Source organism: Tasmannia lanceolata, unplaced genomic scaffold (assembly GCF_043159265.1).
Source record: "Tasmannia lanceolata isolate RefF3 unplaced genomic scaffold, GAP_Taslan_0.1 ptg000018l, whole genome shotgun sequence".
NCBI lineage: Eukaryota > Viridiplantae > Streptophyta > Magnoliopsida > Canellales > Winteraceae > Tasmannia > Tasmannia lanceolata.
In genome coordinates this window covers 1,444,895-1,472,239 of record NW_027518695.1, presented here as the reverse complement: position 1 = coordinate 1,472,239, position 27,345 = coordinate 1,444,895, and the positions used below count along the sequence as shown (strand labels likewise).

Sequence of the window (27,345 nt, the reverse complement as noted above, 5' to 3'; positions counted from 1 at the left end):
GATTTTAATAAAATTCTGTAGGGAATCTAACCGGGTAAAACTCGCCCCTAAAAGCTAGCCTTAAAGGGAAGGTGCCCAAATCCTTTTAAAGCTCATCCACATCAATTAGACATCCGATGTGGGATCGATCTTTTGCTTTCACTTGGGACCCCCAACAATCTCCCCCTCCATGTGGAAGCAACGTGGATAATCTTGTCCATCCACGCATGTGCTACGTGGGAACTACGCGATCTTCTTCAAGGCATTTTTCAGTCCTAGGAGGCATACCAAGGTTACCGAGATCTTCCCCGAAAGATATTTCCATCCTCGAAGGCTATGCTGGGGTTACAACGCCCGGCTCTGATACCACTTGTTGGGAGCCGGGTAGAACTCACCCTAAAAAAGCTTGCCGTTAGAAGGAGGCCGGGTGCCCAATCCATTTCACTTATCCGATGTGGGACTATTTTGCTTCTGCTCGGAACCCAACAATGGGCACCCTCCCCTTAATGGCTAGCGTTTAGGGATGAGTTATACGCGGTTAAGTTCCCTAAGTTCCCTACAATTTCCATCATTTCAAAAGAATATAAAATAATTAAATCATAACTTGGACAAACATTCTAAAGTAGTAATAATCAAAAGTGAGGCCGTGGCTATTCTCTAGTGCAAAAGTAAAGGGGGAAATGGATTTCCGCAAAATTGCCTAACGAATCCCTACCATGGTTTGAAATTTCGGGTTTCGGTGGAGACCGAAATCGAAATTTCTTACACCTGAAGTGAAATTTCGATCGAAACGAAATTTCAGTCCAAAATTTAAGGAAAATCCCCAAAAATCTGGATTTTGTTCATTTTTTTAATAGTATCCCGAAATTTCAGCCAAAATTACTGAAATTCTACCAATATTTTGTACGACATAATATATTGTTTTAATTTATTTCGTCAGATTTAGTCCGAAATTTCTAAATTCCCAGTTTCGGTGAGGACCGAAACGTATTATGAAACCGAAATTTGAAACAATGGTCCCTTCCAAGGTCTTAAATTTCAGTTTCGGCTATAATTTCGCGATTCACCGAAACCGAAATTTTAGCCAAAATCTCAAAATTTCGGTCAAAATTAGGTAGAAGCTAATGAAATAACGGAATTTTCTCCCAAAATTTTGCCAAAATTAGGTAATTTAAGCTGAAATTATGTAAAGAAATAAAATAACGGGAGTGATAAATCGACTCCCAAATATGATAAATCGACTCCCCATGTGCCTTTCTCTCTCCTCTGGGTTAGAGAGAGAAAGAGGAGAGAGATAGACACATGGGGAGTTGATTTATCATTTTGGAGGGTCGATTTATCACTGCCCTAAAATAATCCTGTTAAATTGAAATTTCGACCGAAATTTGGTACGTTTTGGGAATTTCGGTTTCGGAACGTTTCGCTTTCGGGTAGAAATTTAAAACCTTGGTCCCTACGAATAAAAGATAACAACACACGTGATAATAAAACTATCGAAAAGGTAAGCCAATTCAAACAGTAAAGACAAGAGGGCAAGATGGAGGGTTGAGGGACACGCGTCAAATGATCGGCTAGACACGTTTCAAGAAAAAAGTGTCCACTTTTGCTTACAGGCGTAGGGCACGTGAGAGTGTCGACGTCATCAAAAGCCTCTTTCGAGAGACAGGTCGTTTCGGATGGCAGCACATGCCCGTCAGTTGCAATCCATTAACGGGTCGATGGGTCCCATCTCCCACGTGACAACTCACGAGAAAGGGTGCCAACCGCCTCGGTCCAGCACGTGGTTTCACGTACTTCAGTAGGGCCCCTAGTGGATAAAAGAACCCCCGCCTCTTTTGAGGCGAAGTTAAAATTACTGAATAACCCGTTTTCCAGTTACAATTACGAAAAGCCCTTCTGACCTCAAATGAGATTTCGGTCCTGTTTTGTTTTGTTTGCTTTTTGGGAAATGCAGTGACTTTGAGGAAATACAACGAGGGTGGAAAATAGGATATACTGAAAAGGGGATGGGAATATTAATAGGGGTGAGCATTATTCGGTTAAAACTGAATAACCGAAATGAATTGGTCGGTTCGGTTCAATTTTTTTCTTTTCGGTTTTTTTTTTTGGAAATTCAGTTATTCAGTTTCGGTTTTGGTTTTCTCCAAAAATAAAATATAATCGGTTAACCGAAATTATGGATGAAAACCATTTTTTCCAAAAAACAGTGCTATATGTGCACTCCGTAGGATGATCAAAACCGTCTATTTGATTGATCACAACTTAATTAGGTTTTGCTCAATAAATCATTTCGATCGGATGATCCTAGCCCTCCGATCCCATCCGAGATTTTGATTTTTCCCCTCTTTTTCTCCCACAATTCGGTTATCCGAATAACCGAATTTTTATTCGGCTCGGTTTCGGTTTGGTTTCGGATCATTTCGGTTACCGAAATTTGGTAACTGAAATTATTTCGGTTACCAAATTTCGGTCTATTTGGTTCGGTTTAAACCGAATAACCACCGATAAATATTAGGCAATTTTTGTCTATGGAGATGATTTTTTTTCACCCCCGGGTACCCATCCTTTTAACGTGAACATTGGGAAACTTTAACGTTTTTTTTTTATAAAGTCAAATCACTTTAAAAGGGGGGCAAATGCGTAGTGCAGGGGCTGAAAAAATCATCGCCCTTTTGTTTATTTTACGTGACTCCGTATCAAAGCCAATCAACTCCTGCTACATTTTCATCAAGAGCATGCTTGGCAACCATGATTTTTTCTCATCATAAATTTAGTTTCTCAAGTGATGAGACCTGAGAGGTGACGGAAGGTTTGAGGAGGAGAGAATTGAGAGGGCACGGTTGAAGGGAATCATATTTTGAGTTGAGTTTTTACTTGTTTTTCAGCCATATTTTCACCCTCCACACATTTGTGTCCTGTCAAATCTCTCCTTCTCTCACCGGCCTGCCCCTCTCTCACCCCTTGAGAAACTAAATTCATTGTGAAAAACCCCTCTCTCACCACTTGTGAAGCTAAATTCATTGCGAAAAAAACACTCATGGTTGCCAAGCATGGCCTAAGGCTCCTTTCTTTCAAAATAGGGTGTAAAACAATTTTTACGCCCTTTATTACCACAACACACCTTATGGCTCTATTTGGTTAGATGAGATTTTAGTGGAAGTAGTAGTCAACAAGGAGGTGACAAGGGTGGGATATGTGTAAACTTGTCTGAGAAGATTAGATGGAATTTTGGTAGTGTGTTTGGTTAGATGTCAAAGCATGTGGGAGAATGGAGGGGTGTCATTAACAAAATAAATAGTAGAAGAGAGAGAAAAGTAATGATTACACATGGCATTTCATATTCTACTCTTCTCCCCTCTAAATTTTACCAAAAATAAGATTTGGCATTGGAAAAGTAGAGGAGGGGACAATCCCACCACATAGGCGTCACCTAAGCCAAAAGCTAATAATTATGTCTCTTCCATGTCTAGAAGTCCAATGGGATTTGAGCTAAAAAATGACAACCAAACAACATTTGGTATTTCATATTCCTAGAAAGGCTCAGCCGTCTTCCCTACTTTTTGCAACCAAACAGAGCCTATAGTATTTTCTGGGAAGATAGAAAGGCGTTTATCCTCTCCATAATATAGAATATTTTTAGTTTCTCCTTGTGAAAACACGTTATGATTGGTTGCCCATAGGTTTTTGGAAATTACTGCAGCCAATAGCGGCATATTTTGGAAATGTAGATAGGGAAATGTGTGCAGTTATTAAAACAGTAATACAGGCTAAAATTTCCTTTTCGTAATCATAAGTTGGTAACTAGTAACTAAGAAATGGCTAATATGTAATTTTAACAAAATGTCCGTGGCTACGTTCGTCATCTTGAAAAATGTTTTTCTGTCCTCCTTTCAGCTGTACAACGTAATTTATCGACTCCCATGCCTTTCCGTTTACACGAAAACCGTTAAGTTTATTAACGACCGTCAACTACCGTTCCGTAACTTCCGTCTCTCGCAAGGAGCCAATGAAAGTTATGAAACTACCGACGGTGGGGACCACAGCCAGGAATGGACGCACGTGACATTCGGCAAAAGCCGCTCACGTGAGCGTGCCAATCGAATGTGGGCCCACAGGCATTATGATGTAGACGTCGTCAGATTCGAGCATCACATGGCTACGCTCGAAAACCGCTTTACCTCAAAACCGCTTTTTATCTCCAAAACCCCGGTTTTCTAAGCTCCTCTTTAACCGGGCCCACCATCCCCACCTTCCCTTAGTTGGCCACGTGATCTGGGACGACAAGGCAATTTTTAATTTCGTGACGTGATGCGTCTTCCACGGAAAATCGACACGCGTCCGTCCACAAAGGAGTGAAAAAAAAGTAAGGAAAATTAGCGACACAAAATGCGATAGAATTAACGTAAATAACAATCTTAATCTCCTTAAACAGTGGCAGATGATTGTTTACAGATCCCTAAATAGATTACCTTATAAAAGGAATGTCCATGTTACGGGGCTCTAGGGAGGAGGAGAAAAACCCATTAAAATAAAATGAGAACGCCAAACTCCTTCACTTCCCTATGTTTAATCACATACTTATTTACATGAACATGATTCTACTTTCTTTTTCTTTTTCTTTTCTTTTTTTTTGTATGTATTGGAATCTTTAGCTTTTCTCTTATCTTATTAGCTTTGTATCCCTGGCTACAAACATTGGGTTTTTTTCTTTATTTCTAAATAATATCAAATGTCTTTGTTTATGATGAACATTGGGTTTTTTTCTTTATTTCTAAATAATATCAAATGTCTTTGTTTATGATGAGTTGTAAATAAACTAAATACAGAGCATATGATGATATAAACATTGTTGCTCGCAATTAAAGACATTAGACGTGCCACAAACATAGGAATAAATTAGGAAAGTGAATATATCGGATAAAATATAGATGCTTGAAGGGGAGGAGAAACCCCGAATTCAAATAGTCAAGTTTAGGTGGGTTTAAGTATCGATAATTAAATAGCAGCATCCCTAACAGCTTAAGCTTTTGGAGTAATTGGTTGTTTCACATGATATCGAAGCTATTGCCTCATGGCATGCCTTGAGTTCAAAACCCAACAATTTATTATTATTAAAGATCCACCTGTATGGCCAAACCCAGTAGATGGTCATCCCAAAAGAGGGGTCACATCTACGGCCAACCCAAAAAAGAGTGGTAACATGTGAGGGGGAGTGTTGGAAGTATAAATGATTAAATAACACCAGCTCTCTCTCTCTCTCTAACAGCTTCATCTTTTGGAGTTGTAATTACAACTCTATAATCCAAAAAACTTTGTTTTAAAAAGAATTTGCAATTACACAGGAATTGCACTGTAATTGCAAGTGGGTACACACCCAAACAGAAATTTAGGTTAAAAATAAGCAGAGCTTGAAAACTAAAAGAACCTTTGACCTAATCCTTGCACCATATACAATAGCTCTAAGAAGGACTTTTGTCCTTATCAATGACACCGAAGGGAGGTTCTTGTGTGACATTAAAGTCATGGCCCTAGGAATAGGAAAAAACTAAAAGCTAAAGTGAGAAGTATCTCAATGGTGCCAGAATGGGGTCCACAAAAGAGTTTCAGATTGGGTTTTTGTGGCGTTTTCCTTATGAGGTGAGTATGGTTCCTTGCATCGCCCACCTCTCTTCATGTTTAAACTTGTCTCTGGTTGTTTGCACGTGCGTAGCAATGGGAGTGCACGTGCTGACTGCATCTTTCGGGAATACGTAGACAGGAAAGCGATCAGGGTCATTCATGTCTAGTCGGATCTGTGTTAGGCTTAAGGTCAGTGTAGTTGTTAGGGTGATTTTATCATCAATGTTTTTTTCCTAGCGTTTGTTGGAAAATGCTAACAAACACCATCTTTTTTGTCCTTCCCCTCTATTTCAACTTTCGAAATTTATTATACTAAGGGAGGAATGCCAAACTTATGGGCGCCCTTATAAAAATCAGCACGAGAGTGCCCCTATTGTATCCACGTCTCAAGATGCATTTATCATTCCTTTGTTTTATTTATATAATTTTCAGCACTATTATAAATTCACTTTGGGGATTTGGATCCAATGGGGCAGCAACGACGCCCTTCAATTTAGCATTCCTCTCCTTAAGATAGCCTGGACGAGAGCACACAGTCTCTCTTTGGTTAAGAATTTTCCACTTTGCTATATTAGTATATTAGTAGATTTAGGCCCCATTGGCTTGTTTTGTTGTAAAATGGGCATAATACAAGGCTCAGTAGGGATAACCTACAAGGCTCAGTAGGGATAACCTATGATTTATAGAAAGAGGTTTGCCTTAGTAGGGACAGTGAGGAGATCGTCGCTCCGGATTCAGAATCCCCTTGACCTTGGATGGTTGAAGTTAAATTTTGATGGTTCTAGCTTCGGGAACTCGGGGTCCTCAATACTGGAGGCATTATGTATTTAGCATTATCTAGCTATAGCCTATAGCCTTATCTATTAGTTAGATTATGATTGCTAGCATTATCCACCAATTAGATTAGGATGCTGTTACAATCTCCTTATTTTACTATTCTTAGACTCCTAATTTAGAATCCTACACATCTGCTATTTTCTTTCCATGGTGTTGGACGAGAGATGTAAAATCTATTTAAGCTATAGAATGGAAAGGAAAACCATGTTGATCGTTCTCTTTACACAAGTGTGTGAGAACAACCGGAGGCTTGTGTTCCCACGAAACAGCCCTACCAATCTTATTTTTCTCTTACATTTTCTCTAAAAACGTCAAGATAGGGAAGTCTAGAAGTGCTATAGATAGCAAGGCCGTACCAAAGTGGTATCAGAGCTCAGGCATGGACCAACGTGTGGAGCGATTAGAGCAAGCCATGGAGTCACTTTCAATAGGCCAGCAAGACATGATGAATCGAATGGCAGAGTTGTTTGAAATCATCTCTATATTGGAATATATATGAAGTGCACATATTCTTGTTTAAAATAAAGTGGGGTCCACCATGTGCAAATATTGTAAGCCCAATGGTACAAATGTTTTGATGATTAACAAACCCAAATTGATGGTAGTTTGCTAATGGCTTCTCTAGTATTGTAACCTAGACATGAGATATCAAAGCGAACACTTAAAGCAAGAAGAAGAATGCCTAGAAGATCATTAAAGAATGAAGGAAACTACAAGTACACGAGCAAGATAGAAGATTCTCCTAAGTTAAAGAACATATCATGCAAATGTCTAGAAGATGAGAGATCAAGAAGACTCAAGGTTCATTTCCTTTGTAGAATGCATTAGAGTCCTCTTGGCATTAAGTAATTTGCATGAAGTCATGTTTTTAAAATCTTTTCAAAAGCATTTGAACAAACTCAAAAAGGTATTTGAGAAAATATGACAAAAGCCCAAAGACCATTGCCCAAAGCCCAAAAGTTTAAATATGTAAAACTAGGTTTTCAAAACATCGCCAGTCGACCGAGTTACCCCTGTCGACCGCGGAAAGGATGCTGCAAATCCAGTACCTACCCAACAACAGAGAACCGGTCGACTGAGGAAACCAGGTCGATCGCGGATGGGCTAATGGAAATTTCGGAGCCATTCAGAAAAGTCCAGAAAGCCCACGACGAGCGACCGCGACGGTTTAGAAATTCCAAATAAAAAACTGAGCACCCGAAGGGGCGGGAGACTGTGACACCTTGGTCGACCGCGTCTGTTTGGGAAAATAGCCGTTGAGGCCCGAGTGACTTGTTCTTAATTGTCCAGCTAATTACGGTTCTGCCCCCAAACGATAATGTTATCACTTAGGCTGTAAATACCCTATCTTTGACCCTCAAAAGAACCTTTTGATACATCATTTATTTAACCCTAGAACTTGAGCATTCAAAAAGATTTCTTCTTCTTCCTCTTGAGCATTTAAGACTTGTGCATTTACTTCTTGTCAAGAGGCACTCCATAGGACTTTGATTTGAAATTAATAGGAGTGATTGGTGAGCTATTTATTGTTTGTATTTGTCTTAAAGAGGCTTGAGAGATCTTCATTTCCTTATTTCTTTTTGTATTTGCAAAGAGGAGTCACACCCTTTGAGGCAGTTTGCGAAAAGGGTTGACATACTTGGATGCGGTTTTTGCGAAGAGGGTTTGTTCTCTTGGAGGCGAAGTTTATTGTAAACCCAGGAGATTCGGTATGAGGATCTCATTATAGTGAAGAAAAATCCCAAGGAAAGACCACGTACTTGGGTAGTTGAGTAGGTCCGTTTGTGACCAAACCACTATAGATCATTATGTGGTCTCACATTTCCTTGTAATTTAGGTAAAAATTTAAATTACCTGATTCACCCCCCTCTTGGGTTGCCCTTTGGAATTTCAAATATATAAACCATTCAATTGGTAGGTCCCAACGTCAATACGCCAATACGCCGTACCATGAAAATCATCTTTATTCAATGATCCTAACTCTTCAATCTATAAAGATTTCTATAAGGTGTAGTTTATCTATAGATCAAAGGGTTAGGATCATCTGATGGAGCTGATTTTGGGGGCCTATTAACATTAATGCCCAATTGTAGGCTGCACCCATACTTTCCAAAATGAAGTGTACGGTCCGCCCATAAGATAATCCAAGCTGTCCATCTGATGGGCCACAACGTAAATAGGTTTTGCCCCCAAAATCAATTCCATAGGATGATCGCAACCCTCCGATCTATAGAGGTTTCCATAATATGCAGTTTATCTTTAGATCGGAGGGCTAGGATCATCCTATGGAAATGATTTTTTGGGACACAATATATTTACGATATATGTGGCCCATCAAATGGACAATTTGGATCATCCTATATGGTGGGCCGTAATGCTTATTTTGAAAAACATGGGTGGGGCCTACCTTGCTCAAGGATTTTAATTAATTAATTATTAGGCCTACCAACCGTTCATGTTGGAGCCCTGAACAAATATTTAAAAGAAAGAAAATGACATAATTAAGAAGAGAAGAACAGCAACTTAAAGTTGAAAGGGAGATCTGAGGGGGATAAAAACGCACGTTTGAGAGAAGCACTTGACAGTGGCGTTCAGGGCAGAGTATCTATACTAGCAAGCAATGACTACTGGTCCAGTAAGATAAGGCAGCATTTATTAAAGAAGCACTCAAGTGGTGATTTGTTAAAAAAGGCATGTGGGAGGGAGCCCCTTGCCAGTAAAATCACACCCTGTTTCCCCTCCCGGAAAGCTCTTGTCCGACAACATTATCCCTGTTTTTAGATGCTTCTATCTCGGCCTATAAATGGCTCAAACCTTGCCTCTAGAAAACTGATCTCTTGCCTCATTCTCTACGGGCAATCTATTCATAAGAGCTGTATTTAGTGGACAGGAAGGACCTAAATATAAGGCTTTTATTTTGGGGCAGTGATATTCTTCTCCCCCCCCCCCCCCCCATGGATATTTTCTCCCCATTAACAGATATCGTTAGGATATACAAAGGGGGTGGAGGAGCCACCGTTAACTCCAAAAGGCTTAAAAGTTAACGATTTCTGTTTAGAGGGGGGGGGGAGAGAGAGAGAGAGAGAATATCACTGCCCTTATTTTGGTATATAAAATACTTTGATGAACGTAAATAGAATCTGTCCCTAGGAAGGCTTTCCTTGTAGTGTTTGTTACTATACTATTATGATATTGATGTGTGCACTCTTTGTTCTTAATTCAGCAGGTGGCTCCACCTGTCCTGGGATCATACAAGCAATTTCAAGGACAACATTGGGTTTCTAAGGCCCAACTAATAATGGGGACAACACACACAACATCCAAGGACTCAACTTTAAGCCTACTACGTCCTAACGCATGGCTGGCCAATCTATGCATCCATGAACAACACCTACAATGGTGTTGAGCACGGAGCTTACACGAGGCATGATACCCCGGCGCCACTCCTTATTTTTACATTAAAAGAGGAGATTTTAAATGTTGTTATTTTTCAAAAAAGTACAGTGGTGACTATCCAAACCGTTTGTTTGGTGGGCCACAACATAAAGAGGCTGCTCCATAAATCATTTCTGTAGGACAATCCTAATCCAACGATCTTTTGGGGCCCACAACAGTTGGGAAACCACTATAGATTTTCTTATGAAGTGGGTCCACTGAACTTTTTGAAAAGTAATAGACTCCACATGTGGACAGCATACCTTACCAGAAGCCAAAAAAACAGAGATAAGGAGCCTCTACCAAACATTTACAAATGGTAAAAGAGCAGTGTGTTCTTCTAAAGAGGAAGGGATGCCAACACCATTGCTTCCTTCTCCCAATTTATATTTTTGTTATTGATGTTTTCAAGGTTACTACAGAGTTGTTTTTAGCATAAAGAACTTGTGTACCCCATATTGGGACTATTATTATTTGGTATCCACACCATGCACGTATTTTATTAAAAAAATACAGTGGCCCCCGCTCAATATGATGATTCAAACCCTTCATTTGCTGGGCCCCCAACATAAATATGGAATTCCCAAAAGTCATCATCATAGCATGATTCTAACCCTTCGAAATATAACACTACTATTTTACCCGGTAATTTTTATTCGTTAAGAGCTTCTTTCCAGCTTTATTTTAAAATTGTACGCTAACCTGGTTTTCCATGAGCCCAGTTTTTTTCTATTTACACTTGCTTTTTACGAAAAAAGAGAGTAAAATATTATAGACAATACTTCCAAAGTACACTAATTTAGCTGGGATCAAACCTGCGACCTCAAGCTTGAATTGCGCATGCTATTTTACTTATGGGAAGTGATATATTTGCCTCCTTTTCTTCCCCGGGCCACCCCCTTCTATGGGACGAATATATAAGTACCGTCATTTATATATAGTAGTGTTGGTGGTGACATGCGGCTCCCTTTTTTTAGGTCGTCAATTATAAATAAATAAAAAAAGATGAAATATTAAAATTGAGGAATAAAATATTTCATCATGCACCACACCAACACTTCGTTGTTTCAATGTCGGTTCACATTCATAGTGTGAACTCTTGAGCTCAGATAGAAAATTCTAGCCATAATTAGCATTCCGTGTTACTATGCTACCTCATTACATTAATATTCTTCATTTCAAATAATACTCTTTAATTTATACTTTCCTAATTAGGTATTAGAGGGTGTTATAATTCTCAAAACCCTATGGACAGCCAAACAAATTAAAAAAAATTTACAAGTAAAGAGTGCCATTATTAAAGCAAATTAGTGTATGGCCTCCCACACCTTTCCAAGTTTGTTTAAAAAAGAGGATGCCAATATCAAAACAATGAATATGGATATCGATCTTCCTATACTTACATGAGATTTGAGCCCTCTGTCCCTGTAAGAGACCTGCTAACTCCAAAGGCCAAAAGAGCAATGTGCTTCCTATGCTACCCCGGTGGGTGCTATCTATGAAACTTTCTCTTACGTGTACATTTAAAGGGCACAGATAGAATTGTTTGGGCCATTTATGGGCAAGATTTCTAGGTAGGGCTGCAACAGGGTCAGGTTTTTCAAAACCCTAGCCCAACCCTGTAACCCATTATCTCGGCCCTGACCCTGAGTCAGGGCCGAAAAACCTCAACCCATTGCCAGCCCTACAGGGCTCAGTGCTGGCCCTGGCCCGCCCTAATTGACCCTAGTGCAAATACCTGTTAAGAGTGCCAAAAATAAAGCAACCACTTATCATATAGAACAAAATGATCAATAAACAGAGAAAGAGAACAAAATAAGACAATATGAATTCAACAACATGATGGGCAACAGAGACAATTAATAATAATAATCTAAAGAAACATCAATCCAAGATAATAGAAAACATTAGGAAAAGAACACATGCACAGACGGTTCAATTCTATAATAGAAAACTTAGGGTCGAGCCGGATCAGGGTACCCGAGGCATTAACCCAGAACCCGACCCGACCTGAGTCAGGGTCTAAAAAAATGAACCCTGACCCGCCCTCAGGGTTGGAAAATCCAGCCCTGACCTTGTTCGGGCTCAGGACGGGTCAGCGCTGACAGGGCCAAACTTGCACCCCAAACTTGCACCCCTATTTCTAGGTCAGGACCCTTCTATAGAGGACCCAAAATAGGAATGATTTTGACCATTGGATAAGTGGTCCCCATTTTTTCTATTGCACAGTAATTATTGGAAAATCCATGCTTACCATAAAGTCACTCTTACGTTCCTTCGTAAAAGATCCATATTGGGCCCCACTTCTACCTTGTTTATGTGATTAGATCCCTTGATCTGAATAGCAACCATAGGGCCAGAGAAATGCCTTTAATTCTAAGAGTCTAATGATAATGGACAAGATGAACGAACTTGATCTCATAGACATCGGTTTAGAATCTTCTTGGAGGAGCCCTAATGAGGCCCTTCTAAGAGATTGACGATGGGATGACTGATCGGGAAGAGACCCGGGCTATCCGGTTAGGTTCATGATCTCAACAAGATAAACAGTTTAGATCCCCCCCTATTCCCCACCCCCCTAATTCCCCATTATAGGACTTAAAAATCGCCTTTTATCTATATCATAAAACTGGGTTTGGACATATTCGTGTCTAATTTGTTAGGAGGTTTTATAGCAGAGAGCAAGTGAAGTCTAGTATTTTGAAAAAGTACAATGGGGCCCATGATCCAAACCGTTCATCTGTTGGGCCACAATGTAAATAGGTTGTACCCAGCAGATCATGATTTGTAGAGGGAATATTCCTGTGTAGATGATCTACGGGGTAAAGTTTATTTATGAACGGTTTGGATCATCCATTGAAGTGTGCTCCATATAAAATCTCTGTGGAAATGATATCTCCACCCCAAAAGAGAAACAAAAGGGAGGAGAAAAAACAGAGTAGAAAATTAGAAATGCTTGGAAAATGGGTGGGAATATCATTTTTAATTAATTGGACTCTGGAATCTGAAGCACATGGAAAGGGCAACGGGGATGCCCGCGTTTCGCGCATATGGGTTGGGTGATGCGGGACCCACATGCCGACCAGAACACGCTGGCGGCAGCACGTGACCACCAACATCCTCTGCACTGCACCTTTTAAGCTCCAGTTAAAAATCGGGATTTACGCCCTAATCATATGATTAAGTTTTACGAAAGAAAAATGTCAATGTCAACCGTAGTCAACTTGTGATGGCCTCACGTGACTGCTGCCCCCCGTATTATTCCTCGGGAAACGATTGAGAGTAGATCATAAGCCATTATCGTGCGCACGTGGGATCCACTGCCAAACGTACACCATAGCTGAGAATGAACAAATAAAAAAGGAGAAATAAAGACGAGAAAATTTAACAAGTAAAAAAGAAAAGAAATAATTTTTCCACAGTTACAAAATTTCTGAAAAAAGAGAAAATGCTTCAAATAATTGAGAATTTATATGGTGTAAGCCCATATAGTCCCCTATTTTTCGAAAAGTACTGTACGGACCGCATCATAGGGTGATCCAAACCTTTCATATGCTAATGCAAATCCTTTCTTTTCCATAGGATGATCCAACTCACCGATCTACAGAGGAACCGCGTATTATGGAAACCTCTATAGATCAGAGGGCTAGGATCATCCAATGGAAATGATTTTTAGGGCACAATCTATTAAGGTCGTTTGGACCATCCTATGATGTGTGGTCTGTACTGAACTTTTTGAAAATATACGAGACCATAAGGGCTTACACCATATAAAAACTCCAAATAATTAAGCAGTTCTCCACTAATTTTTATAAGGGGGAAATGGTGAACTCCAGAAGGATTCACTTTTTACAGGCAATTTTTTCTTAATTTAGAAACGTAGTTACTGAATACTTTTTATTTTGAAAGATTTATTGAATTAGCTTTTTTTTATTATTACTCATGCAAACCTAACGCAACAATCGACACTCGATGAATAGATGAGATGGATCCGACGGTTATGTTGCGTCGACGCAATTTTTAGGTCAACTTCTGTCCTTGGGAGGACCCACAACAGTGACTAGTTATGATTCTCTTTTGAATTGCGTGAAATTGGATGGGCAAGCCTACACATTTGTTTTTAAATTCTATTTGGAAATCAAGATGGTGTATAATGTAAATTCTTCACTTTCACGATCAATGTTAAGAAGCAATCTTTTGGTCCCACCTAGTCATGATTTCTAGGCTTTCGATCTCAACCTTGAGGTCGCAGGTTCAATCCCAAACAAAATAATAGTCATGATTTCATCCCCAACACGGATTGCACGATAAACGACTACAAAATATAACGATAATTTTTTTACTTGGCAAGCCCAAAACTCTTTTTCAATAGGTAAGCTGGGATGGAACCAATGACCTCAAGATTGATAAGCAAAGCCTCAACCATTGAGCTCCAGGCACAACCCTTATTATTTTGGAGAAAACCTGCAGTCTCTTGGGAGACATCTGTTAAAATTAGAACGATACAGAGAAGATTAGCACGGTCCCTGCGCAAGCCCAAAACATGACTTTATAGACCAATGGTTTAGATCATCCGATGAAGGTGTTCTGAACTGTCCTTTCAGACTAATGGACCAGCAACTTTCAGAAATGAGCAAATCTGCCCTCTTCTTTGTAGCAATTTTCCAGCTGTGTTTGGATGCCAAGTAAAAGGGATCCTCAAGAAGACCCCAGGTAATTCTCAAGCAAAAAAAGAAAATCACTTTTCCAATAGTACATGATGCTTGGTTGCCAATGGAGCTTCAAAAACCCTAAAAACTACCAGAGATGAAAAACTGGTGTAATAATTGCAAGTGGCATGAATAGGATTTCCATATGAAATAACTCAGAAAAGAAGAAATTTCTTAAGTAATCCTCTCTCTCTCTCTCTCTAGGTTTACTTGCATCCATATAAAATAAAGCACATGGCTTTACTAGGGGTCTAATTGCATCCAAAATCCTACCCCACCATGGACTTTACTTGCCCTAAAAATGCTTAAGCATCCAAACAGATCCATATTGTGATATAACAATTGACAGCTGGTTAAACAGAAAGACAAGGTGTTAGCAAAATATTTTGAGTGCTGATAATGGCCCTACAATGTTTTGATTTTTGCACCAACTCATCTTGTCTTCTTTTCCTTAATTGGGTTCTGAGAGTTTTTTTATGTAAATTGTGATAACAATTGACAGATGGTTAAATAGTAACAGACAAGGTGTTAGAGAAATTTATCAAAATATGGGAGTGCGACTATCAGGATATTTGCACACGTCACGATTACTCGTCCCGAAACGGGGAAAAGTACGCTGGAAAAATTCGCCCGTGATACCCTTAACACCGTTAGGTTATTTATAACGGCGTCAAGAAAACGGCGTTTTCTGAGACGAGAAACGAGTGATAAAAGAAATAAAAAAGCGTATATAAAGATCTCACCAAGGCCCTCCGACCCGACCCCTCCTCCGTCTTTCATCTCGTTATAGAGAGAGAGAGAGAGAGAGAGAGAGAGAGAGAGAGCAAAAAGCTACGATTTTTCGAGTATATATACGTGAAATGCAATTTTCTCTTCCTCTGCTTGAAATCCTCACACGTTTCTCTTGGAAAAAGAAAAAGTAGAGAAAAGAGAATTTGGCTAAATTTCAGATACATTTCTTCTGAATTTGGTGAATTGCTTCGGAGTTTGAATTCTGAGGTAGGTTTCTGTGATTTCATTCCCTTAGATCTGGTTTTTCATGAATTTCTGAGGCAAGATTTTTCTGTTAGAAAAAATTTGTTTGAGTCTAGCAGAAATATTATATTCTAATGTAAACAAGGAAACTTTTGAGTTTTGATCTTTAATTTCATTTTCGAATTAGTTTATGGTGGCAGATTTTGCCAGAAATCTGAGAATCTGAAGCTCTATTCAATAGATTTGTAGATCAAGGAATCAGATCTTCGTTTTAGAAAAAAAACAAAAAAACAAAACAAAAATCGTGCTTCTTCAGATATAATTCGAGTTCTTCAGACAGGAATTTCGTGAAAACGAAGAGAATTTCAGGAATTCAGATGATATTTTAGTGAATTTCAGGAATTTTTCATGAAAACGAAGAGAATTTCAGAAGATATTTATTTTTCAGGCTTGTGAATTTCAGAATTTGAATCAGTAGTATTCAATTGCGAAGAAAATCTCTATTTATATTTATTTTCGGAGTAGAAGTTCAGAGAATTAAATCGCCATAGAATTTACTCCTTTTTCTTCCCCTGAAAAAGGAAGAAATTTGGATATTCGGCATAAGAAGCTGATACTTTCATAATTCAGAAAAGGCAAAAGAAAAAAGAAAATCGAGGAAGAATAATTTTCTGTGGATGGAGCTTCCTCAACCTCGACCGTTTGGAAACGAAGGTATCAATTTGATTCAATTATGGTTCTGTGAAAAGAAAGAAATAATTTTCATTTTTTTTTTTTAATTTGAAGCTAACTGTGAGTTTTGATGTTATTACAGGGAAAAAACCTACCCATGATTTTCTTTCCCTGTACAGCGATTCGTCCTTCCAGCACCAAGATCCAAGACCTTCTTCGCAAGGTACGCTCATATTATAAAAATGGAATTCATTTAGGGAAATGATATCACCACAACCATATCTTAATAAGTGCACAAACTCAGTTTGTCCTTTCCTTTTTAATTGGCTTCTGACAGTCTTTTGGGAACTGTAATAACCTTTGATCGCTCTTTAAATAATAATAAAAAACAAAAAGGGTTAGTCCAAATATCAAAAGATCCTTCGTTACCAAAAAAATATATATCAAAAGATGGTCGTGCTTATATCATCTCCCTTTATTTGTATAAATGTTCATATTTGCATATTTTATGGGAGCTAGAATCCCCACCCTGTTTTTACACTCACTTACACCACCTCTCTTTATTTTAATACAAAGGAAAGGGTGGAAGTGACCAAAAAACCAGTGTTGATAATACTAATTTCCCTAAATTTATTTACATAACAAAAAGGTTACATAAAAAGCAAACAGATTTGTAACTAGAATTTACTAAAAAAGAACAGCCTGATTTACGATTTTTCCCTATATAATCAGGTAAACTTCAATGGAGATATTATTTTTCATAAAATTGAGCAAAGACGATATAATGAGAATTTTCCGAAGAGACTGAGTAGCTTCGGAAAACCTCGAATTTTTTCGCATATTTAGACCCGCGATAAGCGGAAACATGAGAGAAATGGGCTGATTGGATTCCCTCATTTTTATTTTTATTTTGTCTCCTACAAATCCCCTTAAGTGGTTAAAAATTGCCCCACCATTTTGTTTTTTTGATGACATAGGGTATCCCCACGCCAATTTTTATAACCACCCATATAGGGTATTCCCTGACTATATATGTTGAATCCCTTGGTAGAGCAATTGTATGGATGGTCATGGGTCTATCTTTTAAAGTTGGTAGAGCAATTGTATGGATGGTCATGGGTCTATCTTTTAAATCTGGTAGAGCAATTGTATGGATGGTCATGGGTCTATCTTTTAAAGTTGGTAGAGCAAAAAGGTAAAGCCGATTGAGCCGTCAATAACATTTCACTCTAGAGAGAAGCTCTCGATGGTGAAAACGGTGAGAGCCATCTTTGTTCAGTTGGAGACCCATGCATTGAATAGGTAGGGCCCCACCATTTCAACATGGAGAGGCCCACAAATTATCGAGTGAAAAAGGTTGGTCCTTTGTGGATCACGTTGGTTTGAGAGGGACAAGCCCCCCACTCGGCACTATTTCAATAATGGAAACGTGAGGGTCGTCTTCGTCTCTGTCTCTGTCTCTGTCTCTGTCTCATATAGTTTGTCAAATGTCATGTTGTATTGAGAGCTGGTTACGGTTAACTAGAGATTTTCTGGGATGTGTGCGCCTGAAGATGAAGGTCGGAGGGTTGGGATCATCCTAGCTATGATGATGATTTATGGGCTACAACCTATTTAATATTTATGTTTTAGTCCATCAAATGAATGGTTTGGATCATCCGAAGAAGTGGCCTCACTGTACTTTCTTAAAAAAGGTGGACCTAAGTAACATGCAACCTATAAAATTTTGGCTTAACTATAACATCTCAAAACTATCTAATTATGTATGCAATTAAAGATGTTTAGATTCAAGGCATACATCATCTCTCATATCCAAGATGCCATTTATAAGTAGATATCTTGCCATTACCATTGATTGTCGTTACGCCCCTTTCCTCCGTAACGTTACAAAAAAATACGGTACCTACCCTTGTGTTACAGTGAGGCCATTATGGCCATTTCCATAACATCTCCTACTTGGCCATATGGCCGAAGGAATTCCTTTTATGTTTCCCAAACATCTTGCCTTGACTTAGATATTTCTAAGTACCGCCAAGCTCACATGCTGGATGAATTCTACGGCTGTGACATTTCTAATTCCCACCAAGATCACATGCCAGATGAATTCCACAGAACTCCCTTTGTAAAAAGGATCGCCATTTTTTTGTTTCTCCCCAAACATTCTTACTTTACTTAGACGCTTCTAAGCTGCATGTAGCCCAAATGCTTGATGAAAACTTCTGAACAAATTCCTTTTGTCAAATGATCAGCAATCATATCACAGGTGGTTATATAAGTTACCTTCATTTTCTTATTCTCCACTATATCTCTAATATAGTGATATTACACGTATATATATCTCCCTTAGAGGTACTCGATGTACTGTGTATCAAGCTTATTGCTGCATGATTATCACAATATAATTATATTGGCCCACCAACTAGACCAACATCCAAATCGTCCAAAAAATTGTATAATTCAAACGGCACAAGTAGTCACCATATTACAGGCTATGTGCTCAGCTTTCTGTGTGTATCTTGCTACACAACCCTGTTTCTTGATAGACCAAGAAATAACAACTCCAAATATAAACACATGTAGAGAAGTGGACTGACTGCCATCTCTATCACATACGAAACCGCATCAAAGTAATCATGAACTTCTAAGCTTTTATGTTTGAAAATACAATTTGAGGTGCTTAGTTCCTTTAATGTATTTCATTATTCTTTTAATTGCTTACCAATGAGCAGGACTAGGACTATTTTATGTTATGCTCTTTTGTTCACATACATACATAGAGATATGTATAGATAAGAGAGAGACCCTATAGTCTTATCATTTACCTTTAAGCTATTTTCGGCAACCAGGAATTTTTTTCTTGGAATATTAATTTAGCAAGTAACGAGGGAAGGGGAAGGGGAAGGAGGCTGGAAGAGGGAGAGAATTTGGAGGGCAGGTGTTAGGAGATGGTGTGAAGTGGCTGAAAAATATGGAAAAAAACGCCATTTGGATTAGAGTTTTTCTTTTCCCTAATTTTCAGCCATTTCCATCCTCTCCTTACTCATGCCCTCTCATTTCTAGCCTCCCACCCTCCTAGCCCCTCTCCCATCACTGGATAAACTAATATTCCATGGAAAAAAAAAGTCATGTTGGCCAAACATGGCCTTAATGCTATATAATTTATAAGTTTTGACTAGTGGGTTATGTGGCTGAAATCTAATTACATTTCGTTTTACAGGATTTTACCTTAAGACTCATGATTTTCTTCAACCACTAGAAAGGAGCGGAAAGAGCAATGCCATTGGAGAAGCCACTAATGAGACATCCAACGTTGAGAAGCCATCTTCAGTCGAACACATACTTCCAGGCGGGATTGGGACCTATAGCATAAACCACATTTCTAGTTTCAGCCAAGGAATTGTGAAACCAGAGATAAGTGTATGCACCCCAGTTCGAGCAAGTAGCATAGAAAGGAAGGTCGAAGCTAGCAAGAGTAATAGCAACAGCAACTCATACAGTGGAGGTTTGTTGACCTTATGGGAAGAGTCAGCTGCCAAGGAGAAAGGCATAGTAAAGGATAAGGTTGGAGAAAGACAGCTTACAAGAGGTAAATTTTCATCTCCATTAGTTGTGTTTTATGCTTGGACGTTCTATTATGACACATAACTAGATTGGGTCACTTTGGATATGCCATTAAAAACTATTTGCATATAGTCTTATTCGCCTATATGTACAAGTAGTTCTACATCTCTCTTAGATAATGGTTTCCAAAGTGGCCCGGTATGGATTGCAAGAATTACCTGGATAAGTTTGCAAAAGAAAAACTTTTCAAGAATTTCTTGTTTTTTCTTTTTTTTTTTTAAATTACACATGAAGAAAATTACTCAAAAACCAACTTTTCAAGTTTTATTTATAGAATTTCTCCTATATTTGATATTTCCTCGTAACTTTCGGAAAAAAGACAAAGAAAATGGGAGAAAAATTCTAGGCAGGGGACCGGCGAGATGGTTGGATTATGCTACAGTACCCTCTATGGCAAACTCCCTCATTTCGTAATCCACACAGGGGCGCAGGTTTATAAGCGTCATCGTAGGCGCATGTTAGTACTGAGTAGCTGGTATTGGAATTAATTAAAGTATCGGCTTTGTTTGCTTTTTCCAGAGCCAACTGAGAAATTAGGGCAGTGGTCTTCTTTTTCGGAGAGCCCCTTCCCGCCCTTCGTTCCTGGAACCAGAAGTCTCAGCTCTCTGCTATCCTCCAAGTTGGTGACTTTCTCTCCCTTTTTCTCTTCTGCTAAACCTTTTTTTTTTTACCTCTTCTGATTTTCTGCTATTTTCAAGGATTTTCAGACATTTCCTTTCTCTTTTTGAGCTTTCCCCCCATTTTTTCTTGGGTTTAATTTTAGGGTTTTTTTTTATGTTCTTGTTTTTACTCAGGCAGAAACTGGCACAGAAGAGTCAGGGTTTCATGCAGATGATGAAATCTATGAAGGGTCTTCCCGAAGAGGAAGATGATGATGATGAAGAATACGTTAAGAAAGAGGGTTCTTCCCACAGAGGTATTTTTATTTCCATATGCCAATCTGACACGTTAGAAAACCCTCTATCCAATTTTCTATTTCTGGGTTATCTTGAATTGGGGGCCGTGAATCCCGGTTGCTCTTTTTCGTTTTATTGATTTTTTATTCCTTAATATCTGAGTTAGATGTATATCCAATGTATATGTACTCTGTATAATATGCTTTTTAATTGCTAGTCTTGTCCTTGTTAATCTATTTTTCATTTTGTTAATGGTTTGTTTTTCATTAGATTCTGATAATATCTTTACTTTTCAATGGACTGCAAGTTCATGTGTTCCTTGCCAATTTTAAAATTTTGAGTTGTTGCAGGGGATTTGGGGGTACAAGTAGATGGGAAGGGTGATCAAAGGGCTGTCACACCTCGATCAAAGCACTCTGCTACTGAGCAGCGGAGGAGGAGCAAAATAAATGACAGGCAAGTTTATGGTGGCCATTTTGTTGTGTACTTTTAATTCAGTTTGATTGGGTTTGACTCGATATTGTCTAGGATGGAAGAACTTCATGCTTTTAGAAGTCAGGAGTTAATAATCTCCGAGGATTGGCGCCCGTGGCATTGATAACTTAGAATAGATTTTTTTATAGATTCTCTTCTTTTCTATTGAAAACTTAAAATGGGATACAGTTTGAAGTTTCCAATCCCATTGGGGCTCCCGGGATTGAAAACTTAGAATAGCACTTCTCTTCTAGTTCACGTTGTATTGGACTGCCCGTGAATATCATTGTGATGTTTGTTCCCCTGCATAGGTGAAGGAAACTCCTCTGTACTCGTGTTTAGTTTTTGTGAACTTCAGATGTGTTGGGATGTCGGTTTGAGATTTTACTACATTGGAGTATTTGAGTTTTTTATTATCTTCAAATATGGCTACAATGTGTATGTTGGAGTGATCTGGCACTACTGTTGTACTATGTACTTATCCTTTATATCACTTCCCTCTGTTTTTAGTACTACTAGTATTATTATTATTATTTTTCCATTTTCACCTCCAATATGATACACATTGCTATATAGTTTTCAAGAATACTTCATAGCTTAGACATTGGTTATTTCAAATGTGTGTTGGACATCCATTATGACTTTCAGTAGAATAGACACCTGGCTTGCCTTTCTAATGATTGGTTTTGGTGTCCTTTCATGTATTTTAATACAGTGTGTATATTTTAAGTAGATAACTGCATTTATGTATATTCAATAGTGCGCTGCTAAATTGGTATGGTATCATGTATATTGAAGTGGCTGCATCCTCTTGTGTCCTTACACAACTAATCAGAAGTCCATGTCCAAGTTATTAGTTTCCAATAATTATAAAAAAAAAAAAAATGTCATTAGTTTGTAATTGATAACTTTCCAAAAGAAGAAGAGTGTCCAATAATCAAACTTACCACAGAACACCATACATTTATGATTATTTGCTTGCCTGGTGAGGACATTTAGTCCAATATGTGTGGCAAGTCATTTTAGAACCAAATCTCACAGTGTTCAGAACTCAGTCTTGGAGCTCAGCTGTGTTAGTTTGACTGGGATCTAGGTATCAAGTTTCAATATCGTTGAGTTTCAAGGCTTTTACGAAAAATTTCCCTTGGATGTTGACTTGGCTGAATTATTTTTGTAAATGCGGCCTTTTTCATGATGTCTAACCTTTTTGGTTTCCTCTCATATCATTTTCTAATTTTTTTATTATGAACTCAAGCATTTTAGAAATTTTAAGCATCTCTTTCACTCTTCCACCATTCAAAGGGTTCCCTTATCCTTCCTAAGATCCAAATATGAAAGAACTGTTACTTTTTTTTTCTTTCTCCTATCTATTTGAAGACCTGATGGATTCTATGCTCGTCATGCAGATTCCAAATATTGAGAGAACTAATACCACATAGTGATCAGAAGAGAGATAAGGCGTCATTCCTTTTAGAGGTACATCATATAATCTTTAGTAGTATTTTGCTATTGACGTCATTTTCTTTTAATGATGCCAATTCCTTACTCATAATAAATTATCCATCTCTCTATACAGGTCATTGAATACATCCAATTTTTACAAGAGAGGGTATATAAGTATGAAGCAGCATTCCCTGGATGGAATCAGGATAGCATAAAATTGATGCCATGGGTAGAGACTATTACCTTGCTTTACACATTATGTTTGATCACTGGCGTGCTTGCACATGGCATCTGCATTAAAACATGTTTTGATGCATGGATTTTGGGCATGTGATATGTGTTCGTGGAATTTGGCTGGATCTGTATCCCCGCATGCATAGGCAAACACCTGCATGTGTCCCAAGATATGGATAAGTCATAAGCATAGTCCCCCGCGTCATCGTGGACTCCCCCGAGTCAACTCCCTTTTACCTTGGCTGCGTTCCGCGTTTTGCTGCAGCATTCCACATTTTGCCCAACAGAGCTAATAAAAACTCCTTTCACTCTCCCGAACTATGACCGTGTCAACCAAGTCACTCAGCCGTGTCAACAAAGTACTCGACCGCATCATGCCAAGTCGACTAGGATTTTCTTCGCCCGCATTTTTAAACACTGGTCATAAGATATATCTGTTTTCCATTTTTCTGAAGGCATATTGAGGATCTCACCATTGATGAAGTGAGCCTGGACTGTTTTGTTTGCATTTACATCTGCAAGGAGTTTATTTTGATCTTAAGCTGTTAAAGTGTTTTTTAGCAGAAATCCATGTTAAACTTCTCATTTTCTATTTATTCTAGTGTAGTAGTATGTTACTGTGTTAGTATGGTCGAGTTTTGTGGTTTACTTGGTGTGAAAAGGTTTTGCTATTTTCCTTTCGTTTTTTTAATAGTGGAAATTTTGTTAACTAAAGCCAAAAGTTTTACTATTTTCATTCATCATGGATGCCTTTTCCCTTGACTAATTCCTATAAGGATCTTACGGACAACAAAAAGAGAAAGGATGCAGCTTATTCTTGGAAAAAAAAGAAGTTCTATTGTTATTTGGGATTTCTGATTATCGTTTGAGTTTTTCATTTCTCAGAAATATCTATACATTTAGATTGTTTCCAAGTGATTTTATTTTTTTAATTTTATAGTAAAGACAAAACCCAAGAGGATTGTATATTGGTTTTTGTACTTCATTATAAGTTCAAAAAGTTCAAGGGTGCATTTTAGCTGCTCCGAAGAGCAATAGACATTACAGTCGATCATGAAATTTGTTCAAGAATTTTAAAGTTTAATCAGAACTAGGAATGCCAGGATATCTTGTACCCAAAATACTCTTCTATGAGAATTCAATCGACCATCACTTTTTTGAAACAGAAACACAGCCAAGGTCCAGGAGAAAGTACGACTGACCATTCTCGACCTATGAAGAATGGCCCTGTTCCTGGGTTGATATTTGCTGGCAAGTTTGAGGACAATAACATTGCCATCTCCCCAACAATGCTTGCGAACATGCAGACTCCTATAGAATCTGAGATGAGCACAGGTGCTCCTTACAAAGCCATGGATCACCTCCCAAGCATGGCAAGTAAAGTTGCATCAAATCCTTTGCAGCAAAACACATACCCATGTTCTATTGGGAGGAGTACTGGACCCGCCCAATCTTCCCAGAGACTGATTTCAGATGCCGAAAACATGGCATGTCAGCCTCAGCCTCAGTTATGGCAGAGGCCATGCCCGGCTGATAGTGATATGCTTACCGAACAAGAGGAGCTTACAATTGAAGGGGGCACCATTCGCATGTCCAATGTCTATTCTCAAGGGTGAGTGTCAGTTTTATCTGTGTATTTGTTTAAATTTTTACAGCAACTACAACATTCCCTTAGATATGGATTTGATATAATAGTATGAAAGTTAGTAGTCTGCCAATTTCATTATCTTTCTCAAACTCTTTGCTGTGCTTTTGTTCTCCTCAAGGCTGTTTTTTCAACAGCCTAGTCTAGAGTAATCAATTCTTGCTTGTTCAATAGGCTTAAAAAAGATACAGTTCTGATTTCTTATATTATCAGATTAATAAGTGAGATCAGAGTGTGCAAGCCCCCAACTTGTCCTCTCTGGCCATGAAGAAGACTCCATCAGCACAAGCAAGAATTTCCTTATTCGAAACTTGTTGCCATTCAACAGTGTGTCTAACTGCTTTAAGTTTAGCCTCACAATCTTTTGTAGTCAGAGTGTGATCATCTTCTTATATGTGGGAAAAGAGGATGGTCATTTGGAAGAGTTGAGAGACCTTTTTTTCCATCCTAATGTCGTATTCCAATGGCATTGTTCTGTCTTTAGGATCAGATATGAGTTTTGGGCTGATGACAAGATAACAATGTGTGCAACAGGTTATTGAGTTCTCTTACTCATGCACTGCATAGTTCAGGCATAGATCTGTCGCAAGCCAGCATCTCTGTTCAGATTGATCTTGGCAAGCGAGCAATTACTAGTAGACCATCCACTACCACGTCCAGTGCGAAGGTACGTACGTTGAAGTAACTTTCTTTGTCTTTAATTTTCAAGTCTTCATTTCTTGGAAATATAAAAGAACCGTGGATTGCATTGATGGCTTAAAAACAAAGCCATGAACTTCCAACCTGAAAACAAAACTTCCTAGGCACTGGGATAGAAGCCAAACAATCATCCGGGCGTTCTTTCATAGTAGAACTTTCATTTCTTCTAATGCGGCAAAAGCTAATATTAAGAAATTTGCAATTTTTAACCTGATTTTGGTGTCTTGGCCAGCTGTCTTGTTCTAGTAGAGCTGTTCCTGTTGCGTCCTCCAAAAAAAAAAAAAGAAGTAAGTAGAGCTGTTCCTGATCCTGTTTTATCTTTTATTTTCTTTGCGATAGGATCACGAGGACCCTTCATCTAGCAATCGGGCAATGGGGCACTCAAGAGTGGCAAGTAGTGGCGAGGACTCGGACCATGCTCAGAAGAGGTTCAAGATGGACAATAGTTAGTACTTCAACGCTCTTTTTTTTTTGCTCTTTTTTTATATTTCGTTCTTTCTTTATTTTTCATTCTATCTTTAATATTGTTAATGCCTGGTTTATATAGACTGAGCTTTGGGTGTATATGTTGGGTTTTACGGTTTGTGGAGATGGGCTCTCAAACCATTAGGTATTCTTTTATTCGTATTTGCTCCTGTAAGAGGCTCCCAATTAAAATTTGAGAAGCCGCTTTTTGTTTTTAGAAGTTTTCCTTGGTATATGAGAAGTTTCGGTTCTTCTCTCCTTATTTCATTGTAACAGGATTTCATGGCTGTAAGAGACTTTTTTTACTAATGGCTTTGTCATTGTGCTGACTTCGGATCCTTTTACATCGGTGACAAACTATCTATCTATAAGCATGATCATAAGGCCCACAGACTAAATAAGATTGATATGGTCCTATAGCTTCCATGTATATTCTTCCTCTGCTAAATGACGAAAGAGATCACACTTGCTAATGGTCCTCTTTGCGTGCGCTCAAGAAATGAAACATTGAGTTTTCCCATTGTGCCTTCCGATTTATCTTGTACATAATATCTCTACATATCTCCTTATGTATTAGTAGAATTGTAAAAGGTTAGTATTAGTTTCTTCTTTATACCTTTGCATAATGAAAAGAAAGATGGCTGATGGTCGTCATGAGCATGGTTTTAAATTTTGGTTTTAGTAAAATTTCGGCCCTGGCTGAAATCCCGAAATTTCAGTTTTTTTGGCCAAAACCACATTTCAGGAATTTCGATTTCGGTTTCAGACTTCACCCGAAATCTGAAATTTCGGTCCGAAATTTAAAACCCTGGGCACTTTGGCAACTAAATAGTACAGCTGCTCACTGCTGAAAAATCCTCGCCCTAGTTGACTCACTTTTGCCTTGGCTGAGTTTTCATCTTAGTTTGAGTTTTATGCGACCAAATCACTTTGCCCAGTTAATGAAGAAAATTTACACCTTCAATCTGAGTCTTTGAGTGAAGTCTCTTATGTAGCTGAGCTCTCGTCTCAGTACGAATTTTGAAAAATTATAATACCCATCTTTCCTTGCGTATAGTAGTTCGAGGCATGGTTTTAAATTTTGGAATTCGGTGGAGACCAACACCGAAATGCATCAAAACCGAAACGGTCATTTATTTCGGTAGAAATTTCGGAATTTCGGTCCAAATTTCGGTTTTTCTGAAATTTGACCCAACAAATATGTTTTTTAATATTAATTTAATATTTCACCGAAATTTTGGTAATTTCGGCCAAAATTTAATATGGAATAAAATATTCGTTTCGGGTTATGTACCAGATTTTGACCTAAATTTCGGTTGAAAATTTGTAATTCCAGGGACCGAAACCAAAATTTTAAACCTTGCCTGTAACACATCTGACCACCTATTCTAAACTCCACTTCATAACACATCCCACAAATCTGCCACATTTGTGAATCCTTTAGGCCATGTTTGGCAACCATTTTTTTTTTTTAAGGAATATTAGCTTAACCAATTGTGAGGGACCAGAGGGAGAGACTTGAGAGAGATTTTTAGTGAAAGGATAAAAGAAGGCTGAAAATTAAGGGAAAAAACTCCACTCAAAACTCAATTTATTTTTTTCCCCACTTTTCATTCTCTCCTCATTCATGTTCTTTCAAGTC

General features: G+C 38.4%; 1 protein-coding gene and 1 pseudogene across 2 annotated transcripts; both read left to right on the top strand.

Annotated features, from left to right (window-relative positions):
* Positions 1–14,339: 14,339 nt before the first annotated feature.
* Positions 14,340–14,436, top strand: LOC143852142 (U6 spliceosomal RNA; annotated as a pseudogene).
* Positions 14,437–15,334: 898 nt separating this feature from the next.
* On the top strand, positions 15,335–26,032 carry LOC143850907 (transcription factor BIM2-like). Of its 2 annotated transcripts, none has more exons than XM_077360194.1 (12): positions 15,335–15,578; positions 16,185–16,268; positions 16,369–16,449; positions 19,444–19,812; positions 20,367–20,466; positions 20,642–20,763; positions 21,094–21,199; positions 22,624–22,693; positions 22,794–22,889; positions 24,061–24,506; positions 25,074–25,206; positions 25,578–26,032. In XM_077360194.1, the coding sequence occupies exons 2-12, from the start codon at positions 16,232–16,234 to the stop codon at positions 25,686–25,688; spliced, it is 1,671 nt and encodes a 556-aa protein (XP_077216309.1). In that variant the 5' UTR covers positions 15,335–15,578; positions 16,185–16,231; the 3' UTR covers positions 25,689–26,032. The 2 variants fall into 2 exon arrangements, with proteins under 2 accessions (XP_077216309.1, XP_077216310.1); XM_077360195.1 differs by having other exon boundaries at positions 20,367–20,470; positions 20,646–20,763.
* The last annotated feature ends 1,313 nt before the right edge of the window (positions 26,033–27,345 follow it).